General features: G+C 39.6%; 1 protein-coding gene across 1 annotated transcript; it reads right to left on the reverse strand.

Annotated features, from left to right (window-relative positions):
- Positions 1–15,174: 15,174 nt before the first annotated feature.
- On the reverse strand, positions 15,175–19,031 carry LOC101465328 (troponin I, fast skeletal muscle). Its single transcript, XM_004566182.5, has 7 exons — positions 18,914–19,031; positions 17,911–17,943; positions 17,693–17,729; positions 17,460–17,588; positions 16,756–16,845; positions 16,495–16,668; positions 15,175–15,539 (listed from the first exon to the last, which is right to left on the reverse strand). Exons 2-7 carry the CDS (start codon positions 17,916–17,918, stop codon positions 15,462–15,464), a joined length of 516 nt encoding a protein of 171 aa, XP_004566239.1. The 5' UTR covers positions 17,919–17,943; positions 18,914–19,031; the 3' UTR covers positions 15,175–15,461.
- Positions 19,032–20,346: the final 1,315 nt, after the last annotated feature.

A 20,346-nucleotide genomic window follows, 5' to 3' on the forward strand; every position in this document is an offset into this window, starting at 1 on the left:
CTTTAAGACTGATATGCCGACTTCTGGGTGGGTCTCGATGGCAGAGGAGAATGGCCAGACTGCGTCAAGCCAATAGTAAGGGAACAGTAGCGCGAACACTCATAACAATGAAGAAGATGCAGAAGAACATCTCTGAACACACATGTTGCATGCTACAGCAGCAGAAGACAGGACCAGACCAGGTCCAGGCTACAGCAGCAGAAGACCAGACCAGGTCCAGGCTACAGCAGCAGAAGACCAGACCAGGTCCAGGCTACAGCGGCACAAGACCAGACAAGGTTCCACACATGTCAGGTAAGAACAGGAATCTAAGGCTAGAGTTAGAAGCTCACCAAAACTGGCTAATAGAAGACTGGAGAAAAACTCAGTGGGTTGATGACATTTCGATTTCTGCAGCAACATTCAGATGGTAGAGTCAGAATTTGGTGTAAACAACATGAAAGCATGGATGCACCCTGCCTTGTATCAACAGTTCAGACCACCGGGGGTGTGGTTTCAACCTAATAGAGCGCCTTTGGTATGTGATGGAATGGGAGATTAACATCATGGATGTGCATCAAAGTGCTATGCTATCATATCAAAATAGACCAAAATCTCTGAGGAACATTTCCAGCACCTTGCTGAATCTGTGCCACAAAGAATTAAGGCAGTTCTGAAGGAACAAGGGGCTCCGGACTAGTACTATCAAAAGGTGTGTCTAATGAACAGGCCATGGAGTGTATTTCAAGTCTGAGAACATCATCTTTGTCGTCTACACAGGGAGACCACAAAAGAAGCAAAGCAGCTCACATTTTTTCTTTTAAACATATTTTGGAAGCTTGTATTGCAGCTTTTTAAAGGTGGATCACCTCAGGAGAGGTTGTCCATTCCTACTGTATATCTCCTATTTGATTGTTTTTCAGACACAATAAGTCCTGCAAAAATATAAATTTCAATAAAAACCGAAATCTATTTTATGATTAATATGGACTAGATTGCACATGCAAATTGGTGATATTACTTCTTGTGCATTTTTTAAAATCAGACTGATATTTACATTATTAAATTAAAATTTACCATCAGCATACCACGCTGGAAGTGTACAGCTGAATATCTTATAGATAATATTGTACAAAGCCGCTCACAGACACAGGAAGCTGTGTTTTATCGCCTCCACCTTCCTCGCTGGAGAACAAACACTTCCATCCATCAGCAGAGACACAGCCCTCTCTCTGTGTTGGTTCACTTTCAGCTCAAAGCAAACAAATCTGAGCTGTGCTGTTTTGTATTTCTGAAGGTTATCTGGTTCTGCCAGGTATCGACCTGCCATTGGTCCATTTAGATTTACACTCTAGAGGTAAAATATCTTTCAGATGTCACACCTGGATTCAGTATCAGAAGCAGTTCTCACAGCATGATTTGCAAAGGTAAACTCATGGCTTGCTGGCTTACTCTTAAGATTTTCATTATGAAAGTACTTTTACAGAAATATTTAAGGGAAAAGGACAGAAGTCATTTTTGTTGTGTTGTTCCCAAAAGGAACAAGTTTGAACATTTGAACGTCCACATTTAATGGCAACAGTGTGTCTACCCATTCTGAATTTCCACAATAAAACCTGCAATTTCTCCTGAAAATCTCCTGTAATGTGTGTACCTCTCATGTCTTGTCTAATGTTACTCGGCTTTTCTAGACGGCATATTTGTCAAAGCGAACTAGCAGCAGGCAACCAAGATACAAGCAGAGCTGTATACCCTTATCGACGTCTCTTAATTGAACATGATTGACTGAAAGCAGGGTAAATGTTTAACATTTCAAAAGCAGATGAGCAAAATAGTCATTTCTAACATAAATAATATAATACAGCTCGCTCTGCCAAAACAATTAGTTATTTTTTCAAAAAGTACTACAAATCCTGCAGATTTTTTGGGCTGTGAGATTTAAAAAAAAAAAAAAATCTGCTTATTTTCACAGAAGCAGGATTAAATCCGACTGCCAACTCTCCGCTTTCTGAGAGAACTGGAGAGATGTGTTGACCCAATAGTTGCAGGGGTCGTGCCAGCTCAGGGAGTGTTAACCTGCAACCCAGAATGTGTTCCTACCTCTCTGCTATCCAGTGCCAGGGCTGCTCTCATCACCTCCCACTCAGGGCTAGGCAGCGAATCTGAGATCTCCTCACCTGACACCAAAAAAACCTATCAACCCCAGGCTCTCCTTGACAGATGAGTTTAACACGGGAATTCAATCATAAGAAATTCGAGAACAGCAATCGGGAAGCACTGGATTTCATATAAGTGAGATGTCATATTTTTCAGGTTGTAAATTCAACATGTGAGGCCTTTTTGACTTCAGTGGGTTCAATTTTTCTTTTATTTTCCAGTTGGAGTCGAAAATTTTACAAACAAAACAATCAGCGCCGACTAAAAAAAATGTGCTGGGAGGTTTGGGTGCATAGATTTCTGGATGTTGTAGCCATCCACCCACAAACGTGGACAAGTCGCCAGTCTATCACAAGACTAACAGAGAGACAGAATCATTCACACCTACAGCAAATTTGGATCAACGATGAATCTAACAAGCATGTCTTGTTGGACTGGGAGCAGCAATGAGTTCCCTGAGAGAACCCGGAATTGATTGTTCCAGAATTAGTCTACTGATGTGACTCGACTACTGGACTCTCGTGAATAGCTACATTTCCTATGCACAAAATTTACATCGCATTGACCCACATGAATCCTTGCACAAGCTGCAGAAATAACTTGTAAATCCCCACACCCACAGCAACTCATTGTACAGCTGTGAATATCTGTGGAGGCATTGGGTTTCAGATTCTTCAGATGATTAAACCGTGGAAACAAACTGACAAGGGGAAAGATGATCCGAAAAAAAGAAAAAAAGATCTAAGGCTGAAGATGACGGAGTGAACATCTGCTTCTGGATGATACCGCCTCAGTTCTCTGAAGGGTTTGTGTGAAGGTATCACACATAAACCTGATATTAGGCCCATTTTTAAGCCCTTGAGGTGTTTTTACTCAAGAACATGATCACTTTGTTTTCTGCCTGTGGTGGTAAATAAAGACAAGTTTCCATGCCAGCAGAGATCTGCTGACACCCAGCTCATAATGAAACCTTTTTAGTCAGGATAAACTGCAGAGACTGTAGTTTTTCATTCAGCTGGGTGGCAAAGCGCCAAGGGGCATAGAAGAGATAGATCCTGAACTCTCAGCTTCGGACACTGTGGGGTTCCCTTGGCTGACATTCCTTTTCAGTTTTGCATGGTGGTCAGGGACATTGGCATGAGATTAGAACATTAGGGTAGTGAACCCAAACTTTAAAGAGAGGAACAGAGTGTTTTACAAACAGTTAAACAGTTAAGTTAGTCCATCGTAGTCATGAAGAAGCAGACCAGCTTTTTACCCTTGTTGGAATTGTGATGGGAATTTTATTCAGTCTGTGTTTTGCAGACTGGGAGAATGAATATGACAATGTTTCTTAATATTTTTTCAGAGATGTCGCAGGAGCATGTGGCGCAGGACCACTGCGACATAACATCACTCTCTAATAATCAAAGCAAGCATGGTACATCTATACTCATCACCATGGATTATCCAATATACAGTGCCCGGGTCATTACTCATAGAAAGTAATGCACTGTTTGTTTGTTTTTAAAGGTACAGTAAGTTTTTTTTGTTTTTGTTTTTTTAGATTAAGCAGAAAAAAATAACATTGTACTATACATTGCTTAGTGTGTAATTATGTCTTCCAACAAACTGATACACACTCGCACACTTAGAAATTATATATTAAAACAAACAGAGGGCACTGAGGAGTGCTACCAACTACTCACCTGAGCTCCTATACAAGATGGTGCAGTCTACACTCTGGGCCCAGTAGCTTTACCCGCATACTGTAAGTGTGGGAGGCCTCAGCGACGAGGGCTAACTTCCTGACAGATAGAGATAAAACTAACTCCAAACAAAAACAAAGAGTAGGTTTAATAATAAAATAAAAATAAAACAGGTGAATCTTTGAAGGCATTAACCAGGATCCAGCACAATCCAAACAAAAATGGGTGTCAACACACAGGTTCACAGATCTCAACCACTCTGGGATTCCACATATAGTACAATTTGTTTGACTAACATAAAGATCAAAGCTAAAACAAAAGGCAGTGAAATAAACATGAATGTGTATAAGGTTGTTTTGGGTATGTTAAATTATGTATTTCAGCTACATACCATAAACACCAGAGAGAGAAGCCACAGGTGCCTCGCATCAGGCCCTAGTTTGAGATTTGTTTGGGAAGGAGTTAGAACTCAGGGTGCGTTCATGAAAGCGTGTTCGTGGTAATGCATTCTCCACCACAAACATCACAAACAACAAGTACTGAAAACAAGCCAGTGGGTGTGTCTGTATGGGTTTTTCTTTTCTTGGTTTTCCAAGTTGGGATATAGTCTTTTTTGAAGTCCTCATCTTAGGAATAGTTACTGGTAAATATTAGTAAGTCCAACAGAGGGGGGATGTTACTGCTTTCCATGCAGCTCAGATTCCACTTAACTCAAACTCTGGACCAATGATCATGTTCATAAATCAGTTCTGTCTGAAGAGGTAAAGTTGTGTACAAAATACTCATATAGGCTCTGATCAACTGGAAAAAAGGCTAATGGCATCATAATAGTTTTTATTCTGTTTAAAGAATGAAATCTGAAGTAACTTATTTCGAGAAATTAACCTGGGTTATTTGTCTCTTGTGTTTCAAACAGCACAAGAACTGACTGCTTTGCTGTATTAAAGAACCGTACCGACTCAGTGACATGTGGAGGTGGTAAATTTAAACCGTTTGCATTGTTTTCTGTTTTTGTTCAGTTGTGCAAGCTGCAGGCCTTTATGGGCTTTAGTCAGGATGGCTTTTACTGCACTCAGACCCCACTGAGAGCTTAACAGCATGTATGAGAGTAGTGATAGCGCATTCAGGTAGAGGAATGCAGCCTCATTAGAGCAGCAGTAAGTAGAAACAATGCATTCCTGCAGAGTGAGGTAAAGATAAACCAAGCAAGCAATATCAAGCTTGAGAAAAAAATTAAAATACCCTCAAAGAATCGAGAAAATATATAAATGTTCTATAAAATATGAAATCAGAAATATCAGTTCAGTGAACATCTCATAAAACTAGAACATTTTGTAGCTCAGGTTTGGTCTCCACCAGCCACTAAAAACAACATTCATGATATTTCTATGACAGAACCAAACCAAGAAGAGGACTAGAAATATCCTAAGAATGCATATACAAGCCATTCTTACCCCCAGGTGCAATAATGATGCTTTGTTGCGTCAGTTATTTGATTCACCACCAGCTGTGGCGATATTTGCTCCCTGGAGAATATGGTCTTGCCTTAGAGATCTAAGAAGTCCGTGTTTGGAGGTCGGAAGGATGGTAAGTTGCTGGTTTACCTCCCAAAAGGCCATTGTTTGTGGCACGTTAGGACCAAGGTGTTTTGCAGAATTCTTTGCTTTTTTACTGCATATTATTTTTCTTTCCACCCACTTGCTTTTAGTCGCTGGTTAGGTTTACAAATGAAAACCACTTGGTTAAATATTGCATTTTTTGGTAAAAAGGCCACAGTTAAGTCATGGCAGCTGCCCAAGCATTAGCTAGATACGAAGCAACTGAGAACTAGCACGAATACTCAAGAGATATCTCATGGACTAACGTGATTAGTCAAAAAAGATGTGCATTATGGGAAATTATGAGATATTTTCAGTCAAATTTAATGGAAATAATGGGCACACAACAAACTGAAAAAATGTTCTCCAGATTCATTTATTGCTTAAGCTGTTAGTTGTGGCAGCACAGACACATGTGATCAATGTAATGACGGACCCAAGGTGTTACAGCGTGCTTCCTTACAGTTGTGTGTTCCATGCATGGCAGCACATCACCCAGCTGCATCACAAATTCCTTATATAAAAAAGAACATCTAAACTCGTCTTTATTAGCTTCAATAAGCCAGACCACAAATATCACACTGCTTGCTGTGGTCTGGACTCTCAGCAGGTATTTAGTTGGATTAGGGGTGTAATTAGTGGTGAATACCAAACTTATTTTGCAGGTAACTGGATCAGCCTTTAACAACCGAAGGATTTGTGGCATCTTGCTGATGGTGCACATTTTGTTCCAGATGTAAATCCAGAGGCAGAACATTATCTGTTATTATAATACATTTAGAAGATTGTATATTAACTGTCAGACTGTGTTCTCATGGAAAATTACATTTGTCTGAAAGGAGTCACTAGTGACGTGCGATGCCACTGATTTCCTGTCTGATCTGATACCAAGTAAAATTCCGTCTTGTATCGGCGATACTGATCCGATACAGATACTTTGTACAAAAACTCGATGTGCTTGGAAAATCTATTTTTAAAATTAGTGTATTTCAAACTCTGTCTTTATAATGAATACAAAACATTAGATTTCATCTTATTAAATATTTTGAGTTGTATTTTTATTTTTAGAGTGTACGCTGTATATTTTAAAGATACCTAGTCAATATAATGGCTTCAAATACTCTACAATTTAAACAAATACGAGTCTATATTTTTTTTAAAGCTGCGGTGAATTCCCATCATGTAAACATAGACACAAAACTCTAAGCCTGGACTAAGTCACTTTCCAAAATTCAGCAGTGTTACACTTCGCCAACAGCTCCACATTTTCTCCCTCCGTACCTGGATAGTGCCCGCCTGCAGCACTGAAGGACTCCACAAGCAACGTTTGATTCCCCCTTGCAGCACCTGTCGCTCTCCTCTTCAGTTCGCCTCTGTCATGATCGCTGTGTGGCAGGCAGGAGAAGGACCCAAGATGCAGACTCACAGACACGGGGATAAACTTAAAGAACACAGCTTTAATGCTGGCACGGCAGAACGTAGGACATACAAAACTAAACTGGGATAACTAAATACAAAGCTCGCCAAGAAACACAGGGAGGAGCACACACAACATGAGGGAGAACGCGACGCCGAACAGAGGAAGACGCAGACAGAAATACACAGAGGGTTAACGAGGAAAGTGGGAACACACGGGGAACACAGGTGACACAGATAACCATAACGAGACAGGGCGGGGTGAACATAACGCTGACGGGTACAGGCACAGAGGTTCAGACAGGAGGAGAGAGAGCACGGGAAGAACGCAGACATAACGGGCTAGGGAAAACATAGAATAAAGCACAAAGAGAGACGAGGGCTCATAAATACACAGAGGGGCACACAGGGGGTAAGAGTCACGAAGGGAAAACACATAAGGAACAACGTAACAGATCAACCCAGGAAGCATGGCCTAAATAAAGAACAAAATACAAAAATACATGAAAACTAAGAATACTGGGCCCACATGGCCCAGGACCATGACAGCCTCATCATGAACTCATCATCATCATCATCATCATCTGTGTTATAATTTACTTTTGTTTGTGTTTGACAAGGTTTGTGTCACAAACTGCATCTTGGCTGTTTGTGGAGCTAAAGTAGGGCTACACATGACTCTGCTTACGATCGTACCAAACGTAGTGAGGAGGTAAAATTATTAACAAGATAATCGACCTCTGTTGGAGTAGTAACGGAAGAATCCATATTTTTGCAAAAAGCAAAAAAAGCCTTGTTAATGTCACAAACCATTGACAACACCCATTGACAATCTCACCGTCAAGAGATTGTTTAATGTTAGAAATCTCCTTGTCCATCCATCCAGTATTTTCAAACAGACTGATTTAGATTTTGGATGATGCCAAGATGAGTCATTACGCTGATGCTTTAAATGTTATGTCTCACCATGCTAAAAGCACAATCACTCAACAAAGTTCTACTTTGATGCCAAATCTGTACTACCCCGTTCATAATTAAATAATCACTAGATAGCAGTACCATCCACGTAAGGTGTGTTAAGGCTTAGAGTTAAGAATGTGGCTGGTTTAGGTGACGGGTAGATTTGTGCAAAAGTCCCTGTAGCTAGTCGGCATCACATGTGCCTAGAGACAAGCCAACAATCATCTGGGAATCACTGATCACCGTGGAAAATGCGTATTCCCCAACCAGCTGGCGAGTTTCACAGCGACTGCCATCATCTTCAACAACCACTAGCAGCGGGCTTGCAACCTGTGGATACCAGGAAGCCGCCAACAGGTCTCCAGATGTGTGTGATTCAGGAACTGAGCTGAACATTTTCACTGTGTTTCTTAACAGGAAGTTTATAGTCTTTAGCTTATTACAACTTTCAGCACCACTTATTAAAAGATTTATGTGTAGCCTATGCACATATTTGAGCTTGTATGTATACTTTTGAGCCAAACTTGTGAAGCCAATTTTTTCTTTTTTCTTTTTTTCATGGTTGCAGGTGGGATTACTCAGAAAGTTATGAACAGATTTGCACAAACAAAATTACCAGAGGTTCTCAGGCTGGTGGCCTGTCCTAACACGGCACTTAACCATCCAAGTCCAAGTGCATTTTTACACATTCTCTAACAAATCTAGATTTAGAAAAATCTAGTTTTTATGCATTTTGTGGCTTAGCTATGAAAGTGGTGACACACTCTCCTCTCACATATTTATCAAGAACAAAACAATTTTTACTGCAGCAGCTCTCATTGAGGAAGCATCGTAGATCCGTGCTGGGGAACACATGTGGACCGTGCCGAGTCCAGCTGAACTGCACCCGTGCCCATCTTTTCAAATAGTTCCGGGCATTGTTTGATTATCCTCGAGCAGACACAGCATGCAAAAATCACACGAGTATAACAAACTGGAGGCTCAGATGGACTGCAGAGCACCCAGTCACCCCAAAAGTTTATGTGCATCTGGAAATTTTTGAAAGGACAATAACTTAACGAAGGCGTATAAAACTCAAATAGATAAAACTGGGAGGACTAATCTGGAACCAAGTCTGGTTTCATGTATGTTGAAGGAATGCTAGGCTCTTGGTAAATAGATGTGTTTAATAAAATCAGCAACCAGCAAACTTTGGGCTCAGATAGCACCAATAATAAGAAGAAGTGTACTTAGTGGAGGGGTATTAATCAGCTCAAGCATTACAGTTTTGTCCACGTGCTTCCTTACAACCTAATTTAGCTTTATTTCCTCAGTTTAAATATCCATAGTATCTACAGCCGGCATCTCTCAAAGGCAGCAGTACAGTCTGAAATCAGATAAACCTTGTTCTGTCTGCTCTGACTGACTGATTTACACCAGTTCAACAGTCTGTCACATTCACAATATTAAAAATACAAAAACATCCTTCTCCTTGCAGAAGAAAGTGGACTGCAAAACTGCTCAGTTCAGAAAAGAAATCCATCACCTTCCATCCAGTTATGACAACTAGCGTGCAGAGAGGCTGTGGGCAGCTGTGGGAGGAAAAGGAGAACTGCTGCTCTCCATCTGAAGTGAAGCCATATGGGATCCAGGACAAAAGGGAGAAAGTTAATGGGGTTTTGAGCAGGCACTAAATGTAACAGTGCTCCTTGAACTTTTACGACGACCTCCGGCAGGCTGGACATAATAAACCCAAATGACTTTACAGCCTGGGTCAGTTATTAGGACCTGCTTGGGTTACAGTCATGAGGCCTGTGGCGAGACGACCTGCTGCTGAGCGATATTTCTGATTCAGCAGAGTGAGGAGATGGAAAATCACCTCAGTAGCTTTTTTTAATATGCAAGAGTGAGTGATGGCTGCAGGAAATAACGTGAACTAAATTTACTTTAAAAAGAAAAGAAAAGAAAGGTGGCAGTAACAGACACGGTGCAACAGGAAAGGAAGCAGGAATTCACACCTTCAGCAGTGTTTTCATGCAAGTGCAGTTTCATTTCAAAAATGTTCAAAGAAATCATTTAAAAAAACCTTGAAAAAAAGACTGTTACAGAGAAAGACGATTATTATGATGTTTTTATCACGTGTTCCTGGATGTTTGGGTCCCAGCATAATAAACTCATTTATGTTAATCGATTTTTATAATGTGGGAAGGTTACAAAGAGAAACATTTCAGCCTTATGTCTTGATACTGGATTAATGCTGACACCCACTTGCATTAAAATTGTATATGTCAGCACACTGCATGACCAGGTTTTCCACTCCTAGCCACGTTCTCTCATCATGCTGCCATCATCTTTTAAATAAAAATTCATGACAATAAATGTCCTTTTTCCATGTGACAGGGAGGTTTTACAAGTATGAATCCCTGTGGATTAAAAAATCAGGCCCGAAAGAATAAAACTGTTCTTTCTGCAGACTTAAGAAAAACACACCAAGGTGACCTTATATTGGCGTGTTGCAATTTCCAGTGACATCGATCACATTCCCAAATCATTTAAGTTCACCCTTCAGCATCATTTTTAAACATACAAGTTAACTGTTGCATATTTTAACCCAGCAGTTTTCAAAGGTTTTGGCCCAAAGGACACAAAATATCAATATCAAAATATGAGTACACTTGTATTCATATCCATCTAAAATAGACACCACATTATCTAACATGGCTTCAGTCTGAAGGCTGTACTTCTGACAGCTAGTTTGTGGCATGATGTCTGCACTGTGAACACTACTGTACGCTGACAATTGTCTCCCTTTCTGAAATAATTGTTTCTAGAGGGGATTTTTGGTGCCTCTTTAGCTTGCTTTGCAGATTGGTGGCATTAGCTGATGATGACAGATGGATGCTGTCCAGGTAATGCCACAGGACAGGCAGCGAGCGCATGTGCAGTTTTTCCTCCTCTTTTCTTTAAGCGGTGGATTTTCTGGTGGTGAACCTCTTTTTCCTTCTGAACCTCCACATCTCCAAATTGGTACTCACAAAGTACTGATAATGAACCTTATCAAAGTTTTTTTCTGAAACCTATCTGAATCACTTCATACTTAAGTAAAACCAAAGAAGACAAATCAGAGTCTCCTGAAAAACAGGTCTGTATTCTGCTGTCCTGCCTCATTGTGCACTCAGTATTTCTACACCTAGTGTGTCACAGCACCAACAGTGAGGCGCATCCTTTGTATATATCTCAGACATCAACAGCATCTGACAAAACACCCGTATTTGATGTGACAGACTGGGAGCAGGTTGGTCATGCTGGGTGGCTACACCTTACTCAGCTCTCTTCATAGATCCACACACTCATTAAAAAGCAATTTCGAGCAGCTCAGTCTGAGACTTCTTAACCTTTTCAATCAGTCGTCACTTTTCTGATTTCCCACCCAGATTTTTTATGGCACATACTTTTTTGGGGAGTTTATGTGGACTGGCTCGCTTTTGGAGTCTGCCTCAAGTGGACATTAGAAAAACTGCAGTTTCTGGCACTTATGAACCAGCAATCTAATTTCTCTAACCTTTGGGTCCCTTTGAGTCTGTAAAGTAACTACAAAGTATCTGATGAATAAAATGGGGTTAAATGAACATCTATTCTTTCTGAAGTGCTGTAAAAATAGTTAAAAGTTATTTCCCCCCCATGAACAAAAGCAAATAGCAGAACAGAACAAAGAAAGACATACGCACATAATGCAGGCACAGTTTTTCTCTCACATGAAAAAAGGCCGTTTGCATTGAGTCAACATTTAAAGTCTGTCTGATCTAAACGGCTGCAGAGCCCTCGCACTGTTGAGCTTCCACTCAAAGCAAAAAGCAGTGCAAACACGCCCTCTTTTGACCACGAACCTCCATCTACAGCAGCACCTCAGATTTGAGCTTTTTTTCAGCTGTGGGCAGGAACAGCATGGATTTGCTGCTCCTCAGAGACTTCAGACTTTTGGGGGGTTTCTGATTGTTGCAAGGGGGGGGGGGCTGTTCCATCCTCTGGATGTGTACCATTTATTGCATTGCAAAAGTCTGGGTCCTCTATATCTGAGATGTCAGTCAATGCCTCCGATGGACTCTTCTTCCCATCCGTCCTGGATCATTTGTAGGGCAAGGTCCACAGGGATCCTAGCTGGCCTCATGGCAGCCATATTACTTTAGATATTAAAAATAAACATCAGAAAGGACAGTGTTTGAAATGCACAGAAAACTATAAATCATGTATGTTACTGTGTAAAAACGAATTCCTGATCCATCAGAAGTGTAAGTGGGACAGTCAGAGCTGCTAAGAATTAAAGTTTCATAGAAGATCCCATAGGAACTGCTTGGGGTCATTTCTGACCCACTTGTGGAAGAGTGGGGTAGTGATACAAAAACTGCATTTTTTTTAATTAACGAAAAAATAAATAAAAATGCAAATGGCCTCATGTTACAAACATATTTTATGAGGAATACCTGGAATATGAATATATTACAACTTTTCATTTTAAAGATGTTGAAGAAGAACAACCTGTGGGGTCATTTGACCCCACATGTCTACGGGTTAAAGAAAAGAAAGATGAACTGAAACTTCCGTTTTCATCGTCGCTAATCTTGAAGCCATGAGATAACATGTCGCCTCACTGTCCCTGTAGCCCACAAGACACAGGATGGTGTAGTTAGAGGACACCTGGTGGACAGATGGAGAACGGAAGTAAATCCAAGTAACTGCAGGGCTTCAGAGAAACGAGGGTGCTGGAAAGCTGAAATGTGGGTGAAAACAGGACGAGGCAGGAGCAACACCTCACCGAGCGCCACTGTTGTACTTTGTTTTACAGCTTCAAACGGTGTCATGAGGAGCTGCATTTATGTTTATAGTTTTTTTTTTTTAAATTCCCTATCCATGTGCGTTCCACAATACAGTCACAGATACATAGCGGCAGACAGATGTCATCGGGAAAAGCAGCTGCTTGAAAGCACTCAAACTAAATTTAAAAGCAGGTGTCAGTCGCAGCCCTACAGGCTGGTGATGGAGGGAAGACGCTGCAATTTTCTTTTCTTTTTTTTTTCTTTAAGGAGTCTTATTGAAGTCAGATGATTCAAATATAACTCGTAGGCATCTCCTTCACATTCCCCATGAGTCTCAGGGGATAAAGTTAGCCCCTGAAGAAACCAAAGCCTCGAGGGCCCCGGCAGGCTGGAGGCAGAGCTCAGAGCACCATACAAGGAGTGTGAGGGCATCTGAGGGAGGGTGGGGCGTGTTTGCAACCAGTGAGATAAATCATTAAAGTCTCAATGGAGTGTTTAACTGATTGATGGCTGTGCATGACTCTTATTTTTAATCAAATTTACCCTTATTTAAATTTACTTCACTCATTTTTTATGAATTTTTTTTTAATGCAACAACAGTCATGTCAAGGCACTTTAAAAAATCCTATAAAGTTAGAGAGGAAACCTGAATGATCAGACAATTTGAGATGACTTTGTGTTTAATAAGAAGAGTTCTCTTAATATTTTTTAAATACACTCAAAACAGTACTGATCATTATCAAACTTTACCGTCACATAAAAACATGACAAACAAGGTATTTTGTGCTGGTACACCTAAAAACACCCATCAAATTGCTCTTACTTAATTGCAGCAAATGCTGGATGAAAATTTGAGTGGCCAAAAACTGCAATTCTTCTAATGTCCACTTGAGGCAGACTCCAAAAGCGAGCCAGTGCATTTAAACTCCCAGGTTATAACTTTACAGCAGAAATAAAAACATTGACCGTTTTATAATAAATAAATAAGTAAAATGAAATAAAGAACCTCTCCCTGAGTAATGTCAGCAAGACTTTAAATTAGAGTTTTGGCTGCTTTGATTGACAGTGTAAATGTTTATGCAAAACACTTTTTTAAATGTGTTACAGTTAAATTTCAGCATTGTTAAGGATTGTTCCGAGTAGCTAGTGGGTGCTGTTGTCTGTTCAGCTGCATTAAAAGACTCTACAGAGAATGGCTCAGTTTCTCCAGGATGTACATTTCACTTCTCAGTAGTTACACATTTAATATCAAATAATGTCATATTATAAAAAGCTATCTACACAACATGCCTTCTTGTCTCAATATTGTCTGATCATTGTGGCGGCTACATCCCTTCTACATCCCTGCAACCCATAAAGCAGTTTATGTTTCCAGGTCATAAAAACATTAGAAATACTGAAAAAAACAGATACAATGTCAATAAATTAACTCACTGGTTTAATTTATTGGTTGCTTCAGAGATGGACTGCTGGGCCTTTGTGTGATGAAACAAAGATGGACTGTTGCTAGAGGAACAGTTGTTGCCATAATTTGCAGGTTGGTGGATGGGGGTCTTCCTTGGGACAACAGCTGCTCTCTAATAACACTGAGGAAGAAAGGAACTCCACCACTTACATACTGACAAGGCTCAGCTGTTAAATGGAAATAATTCCAGACTCATGCAGTTGGTTGAGATAGTGCTGCTAGTGTTTAATGCTGTCAAGAAGGTCTGCTCTAGAAATCCATATTTCACACTTTTGTCTTATAAGCCTTGGTGCTGAATGCAGAAATCTAGATCTTTGATGCTGTTTTTCTTTCACTGTTTGACCCTTATGGTTATTTAAATGTAACATTTCTCCTCAATTTAGCTTCACAAAAGATTTGAATCACATCAGAAAATGAGGTGATTCAAAACGATCCAACAAATGTCTGAAGAAGTTCAAAACGTTCAAGGACAAAGACAGAAAACAAATTGCTGGTACTGATGGACCTGATGCTGGAAATCTAAACACTCAACAAATAAACTGCAGCTAATATAAACCAAAACCTCTTCCCATTATTATTTTTTTAAATAAAAAAACTGTGCTCATACAATTACAGTGCACCATGAAAATATGATAGATGCATTAATGGTTCATAAATTACACAACAGAGAGCAACGGTTGCATTTAGCAGCACTGGTGAGAAATCTAAAAACCAAACTTAGGTGTCCTATTCTGACTGTACGGAATCTGAATTATTCCACAACTTATTTCATAAAAACAATAAAATACAACCTCATAGCAATTAAAACTTCATAGATTTATGAAGAAAAAGCTCAAATCTTTGGTAAAAATCAGATTGTGCAGATTAGTTACCATTTGAACCAAGATTTATTTGATCATGTATAGAGTAGGCTTGTTTTAAGAATTCATTTTAATTTGAGGACATTTAGGTTGGATAACAAAGATAAGACATAAAGGTGGGAATCAGAGTTTCTTCCTGGCATCATGGTAAAAGCTTTAAAACAGATTCAGACAAAGATTTAAACTTCAGCCTCTACAGTGATCCTGTAAATATGATGATGATGAAAGTTGGGCAAAAAAAAGACAAAAACAGCATGATTGTCTCTGACACGTGATTTTATTGTGTATAATGAACATTGTGTGCGATTGTTTCCCCGACTGTGTGGAGTTGAAGACTTGGTGTTGGTGTGTGAACCTTCCCCTCCCTCCAGACTACGACAAAGTGCAAAATAACAACCCTCAGGTAAATTCAACTCCCCGCCTCTCAGATTTGCTAACCTGCTCTTCAGACCTGTGTGACATAAAGCAAACGCGCTCTTCCACCAGCACAAATAGGACACATTGAGTTCATGTAAACAGAAAAACAAAGCAGAGCAGCGAAACATTTAGGAGGCCTCGAACATCTTCTTCCTGTCAGCTTTGTCCTCAATGTTCTTACGCCAGTCACCCACCGCTTCTGTAGGCTGCAGAGGACAGGAAGCAGCGAGTTAGTCCAAACAAACCGGGAATTTAGACATCTTAGTTTTATTAAAAAGAGAGGTGATTGAACTTAATCAGCTGATTTCTGCACTTTGACAGCTGACACATGGAAAACCAGCCCTTACATGCCTTACATGTGACTTTATGTTTCTAGAAGTAGAAAAATTCTGTAATACTGTAAAGACTGACTGATGAAATAATTGACAGGAATTAAGTTTTTTTGAAAAAGCAGTCTTTATTATGCTACTCCTAATAATTTAAAAAAAAAAAATATTAATTTCCTGAATGAGTTTTACTTTGCATCACAAACTGTGAGATTTATTCAAGTTTTTCAGGAAAAAAAACACACAAAAGATGCAGAAGTCTCCAAAACGTCCTCCAAAAACTTGTGGACCAAATATGATTCAGTTGTTAATTACAGATTTAAGAGAAATTAAGAAAAAAATGCTTTTTAATTTCATCTGTGAGCAAATGTGTGGGATACAAGGCTCCAGTGCTAGTTTCTGATCAGAAGTCCAAAAATGTTCTCTTCCAGATTGCCACCAAGTTTCCCTGGGTGTGCATATTATTTTTGGCTGTGTAAAAATTGATTTATGTTTGAAATCTGCAATATAATCTCAGCCTGGAATTCAAAGGCCACGGTGTATCGTCTAACCGCGTGACGCTTTAGCGTCCAAGTCACCAACTATTTTTTTGTGCACGTCAGAATTATTTTGTCATGAATGCCAAAACTTTGGAGAACATTATATATAATATTCTGATAGTGTAAGGTCATCACATTGATGATAAGCTGCTTCATAGATATTAAAACAGGTTTACTGGCACCACATCAGTAAACTCAGTAATGTAAAGAAAGAATAAAAATCCATCACTGCTGGAACTAAAAGTGCAAACATGTCGATTTATCCTGACAAAACCACCCTCTGTCTGTGAACTCACCTCCTCCTTGACCTCTTTCTTGACCTGCTTCAGGTTGGCCCTCAGGTCCATGGTCACCTTGTGTTTGGAGCCCAGCAGAGCCTGCAGCATGGTGTCAGCAGACATACGCACTTTCTTCAGGGCAGGCTTCTTCACTCCTATCAGGTCCACAACTTTGATCTTCAGGTCTTCAATCTATGCACAGAAAGAAAGTGTTATATTTACCCTTCTTTACTTTTTAGAGGCCACTCTAATCCTGTTATGCTCCCAGAGGAAGATTACCTCTTTGTCAGCCTTTTGCACCTTGGCTTCGGCATCGTACCGCTCATCATCGATCTTGTCGATGGCGGCGTGAAGCTTCTTGCAGAGTTCCTGTTGATGCATAAAGAAACCCCAGAAGATGATCTTCCCACAGCTTTAGAGTTATACGGCCTTCCCTTTTTATATCAAAAGTGCTGTTAAAGTAACAAAACCAGTGAGTAAATCATTTGTTTCAAGCTCATATAAAGTTTTAAACTACTTTTGCTTCTAAAAGTACACAAGACGGGAAGAGACATGCAAGTTACCGCATTGCTAGCCATGCCGATCAAAGCAGCTAGGTGCTAAAGGATGTACATTCCTCTGGCAGAGGAGTGCTAATGTTAGCAGGTCACTCGGTGCTTCACTTAACACTTTCAGGTAATTTATGTTTATGATGAATTACAGCAGCAAAGTTCAGGCTAGCTTCTCATTTCATTAGCATCCTTTAAGTGTCCAGTTTCCATGCTGCATTATGGTGGCACTTAAATGCCAAAATAATAATAACAGTCATGTTTCTACTCAAAACAACAACATAATGAAATAAATACAGTAATAAACAGCATAAATTAATTAATTAAATGAATAGGCTATTATAGTAGCTGATTGTTTCCTGAACTACTAAAAGAAACATTTTATTCTTTTTTATTCTTTCTTTTTTCTCGGATAAACCCTGATGTCTCTCTCACCATCAGGGCGGCCTGGTCTCCGCTCATGTCTGGAGGAGAACAGTGCTCGGCCATGTAGGCCTGTTTGGCCGTCTCGGTTTCCTTTTTCTCCTGCTCGATCCAGTTCATAGCAATCTGCAGGATCAAGCTCTGCAGGACAGAAATCATCATCAACCAGTCTCGTGTTTAATGGTCTGCACTCAAACATACTCAGCAGCAGAAGAACTCAATTTTTTTTCATAATCCTTATTTACCTTGAGATGATGCCTGCGGCTGGAAGTCATCTTTTTCCTGTTTGAGAGGAAGTTGTGATCATTAATAGTTGTAAAGGTTACATTTTTCTAATTCACATCTTTTTTGGATCCAGATATTAAACATTTAAAGGGAGCATCTTTAAAAGGAGACAGATTTCGGTGCATATATAAATGAGGTATAGTGTGCATCAATCAGACAGGATGTTCTTCGCACTTACTCAGACATCTTGGCGGTTTTTCGGGTTCACAACCTGCAGTAAGACAAACATAAAACTGAGTGACTGGAGGAAACGTTGAGGTCTTTCTGAGCCCTGCTGAACACCAGAGATGTTCAGATAATCAGTGTGAGGTTCTCTGAGATCAGCATGTTCTGCTGCTGTGATGGAGATGGATAGACGGGAATATTTGTGCCGTAACGCGATCTGAGGCCACAGCTGAAGAGCAGCGACGTCAACTGAACTAAACTGGGCTGGCCGGGATCATGTGTCACGTCTCTGCGGTTTACACGTGATCGAGTGAAGGATTAATTTGAAAAAATCTCCAGTGGAATATCATTAACTAACATGACATCATGAACTAGCTGACAGTAGCTAACCTTTAGTAACTATCCATAGTGTCTCTGAGGCACTCTGATAGCATGTCTTCATGACCAATTAATGTCACTTTTTGATTAGAAGATTAGGTTAGACATCTTTTTTTGTTTGTTTGTTTAGGCAGGGTATATATACATATATAAGATTAATTAATGATTCAAGTGTTGTTCAGTTTTTAACTTTATACATAAACATTTTCAGGGAACCAGAAAATATTTACCAAACCAGAATCAGATTTTTGTAATTCCAGGCCTTCTGATCAGCTCATATTTCTGTTGTACGCACATCCAAAAAGTCAATGAACAATTTGAGGCAAAACAGCTGAAATCAGGTCTTTGACAAGACTGAGGCAGAGCAGCTGAACACGTCATATAAATTTAGGTTTGACAGAAAAAGGTCAAATGTCACCAACAAATGTAAAGAAGCCACTTGGATTGAGTGAGGAACAGTCAGAGCTGTAATCCTGCTTTAAATCATGTCTTTTCAAAACACAGTCGTTTTGAGACGTGGCTGCATGCAGCATCTTTTTATTCTATCTGATAAAATAGAAGATGCTGCTCTCAGAGAAGCTCAAAGATGCTGGAGATATTAGAAAAAGAAAAAAGATAAAGTAAGGAAGATTTCTCACCTATTGAGAGGAGGAAGAAGAGGACAGGACACACTTGGTGGAAGAAAAGGAGACACTGCCAAAGCCACAGACAGTGAAAAATGAAATAGGTATATATGGTGGTTTGCGATGCCTCAGCAAATTGCCCAGATCCTCTTTATGGAAATGGATTCCCAGGCAGACCAATAGGCCTGCGAGCTCCTGAAATACACCCGGCCCAGCCCTGCTCTGCAAAACGCCCTCCCTGTGAGAACCCTTCATGCCTCCATGCTGTGTTTGTGTATATGGAATAAACTTAAAGGAGAATGAACAGAACACGTTTTATGTCTTCAGAAGGCTTCGGACAGATTTAATATATGTTTTGATCTTTAACTCAAAAGGAGCATTTTAAGCCCTGCAGCATCACAACAAATGGAAATCTTCAGCTTTCCTGTAAAACCCAACGTTAAATTATTATGTGTTTCCTTCTTTACTGTTTTATGTCTTTTGTTTAATTATTTAATTTGAATTTTTCTATGAAAAGTGGCCAAAATTTCAAATAACGAGGACAGTGTATGTGTTTTAAAGTTTAGGCTGCAGATTCCTCTAAACACCCGGGTTTACAAAACAAGTGTCTATTATTGGCTCCGAATGATGTCATTAAGCTTGGCTAGCCCTAACAGGGTCATCACAAAGTTCTCCCTTTGACCAAATAAGCACCGCCCACCTGCTGATCAAAGCTTTTGTTTGAGATTCACAGCCACTCAGAAGAAAGTTCCTAAAATGAGGGGCTACACCAAGCCCAGCTTAATTTAAAGAAGGATTATTTTGAGCCACAAATTACACAAAGCTACGCTAACATAGTTTAAAAATAAAAACATGGAAATGCTTCCAACATGTGAACATTTCTGCAACATGATTTTTTACTTGCAACAGGGTAAGATGAACTTACTTTAATAATCTCAATAGTCTAAAGTTTAAACTGTTTGGAATCAGATGTTTTTTCTTTACATGTAGAAACTGTTTGAAAACTAGAAAGACGAGAAGGTTGAATCGTTGCTTCTTTGTGTGGAAAATATCTAAAAAGGATTTTTTTTTGCTTGCTCTCTGAAAACATGATGTTTTGGGTTCAACAGCAAAAACTGCTTGAACTTTTGTAAATGTTATTGTGCATTTAGAAATGTAATTACTTTTTTAACAGAAGTATCATTTATATAGGTTTCATTGTTTGCTCTCTTAACTATCAGTTTTATAGTTTTTATGCTGCAGACTGGAAAAGTCATGTCGGAGAATCTCTTCTCTCAGCTGAAAAAGAGTTTTCCTCTTTCAGAACGAGCTCAGGTCCTCTAAATGTTTTTTTTCTAATAAATTTGTCAAAAATCGAATTTCTTTAAGGTGTCAGTGTGAAAATGTTAAGGAATCAATTTGAAGGGCATTAAACTGTTACTAAGTGGATACAAGTAGCAACAAATTAA

The sequence above is a fragment of the Maylandia zebra genome, linkage group LG7, assembly GCF_041146795.1.
Source record: "Maylandia zebra isolate NMK-2024a linkage group LG7, Mzebra_GT3a, whole genome shotgun sequence".
Taxonomy (NCBI): Eukaryota; Metazoa; Chordata; class Actinopteri; order Cichliformes; family Cichlidae; genus Maylandia; species Maylandia zebra.

What these genes read in the sequence shown, in the direction of transcription:
- LOC101465328 (XM_004566182.5), bottom strand. An exon ending in TGCAAAAGGCTGACAAAGAG is followed by an intron (nt 16,669 to 16,755) that starts GTAATCTTCCTC and finishes TTCTGTGCATAG; the next exon opens with ATTGAAGACCTGAAGATCAA. An exon ending in AGAAAGAGGTCAAGGAGGAG is followed by an intron (nt 15,540 to 16,494) that starts GTGAGTTCACAG and finishes TGTCCTCTGCAG; the next exon opens with CCTACAGAAGCGGTGGGTGA.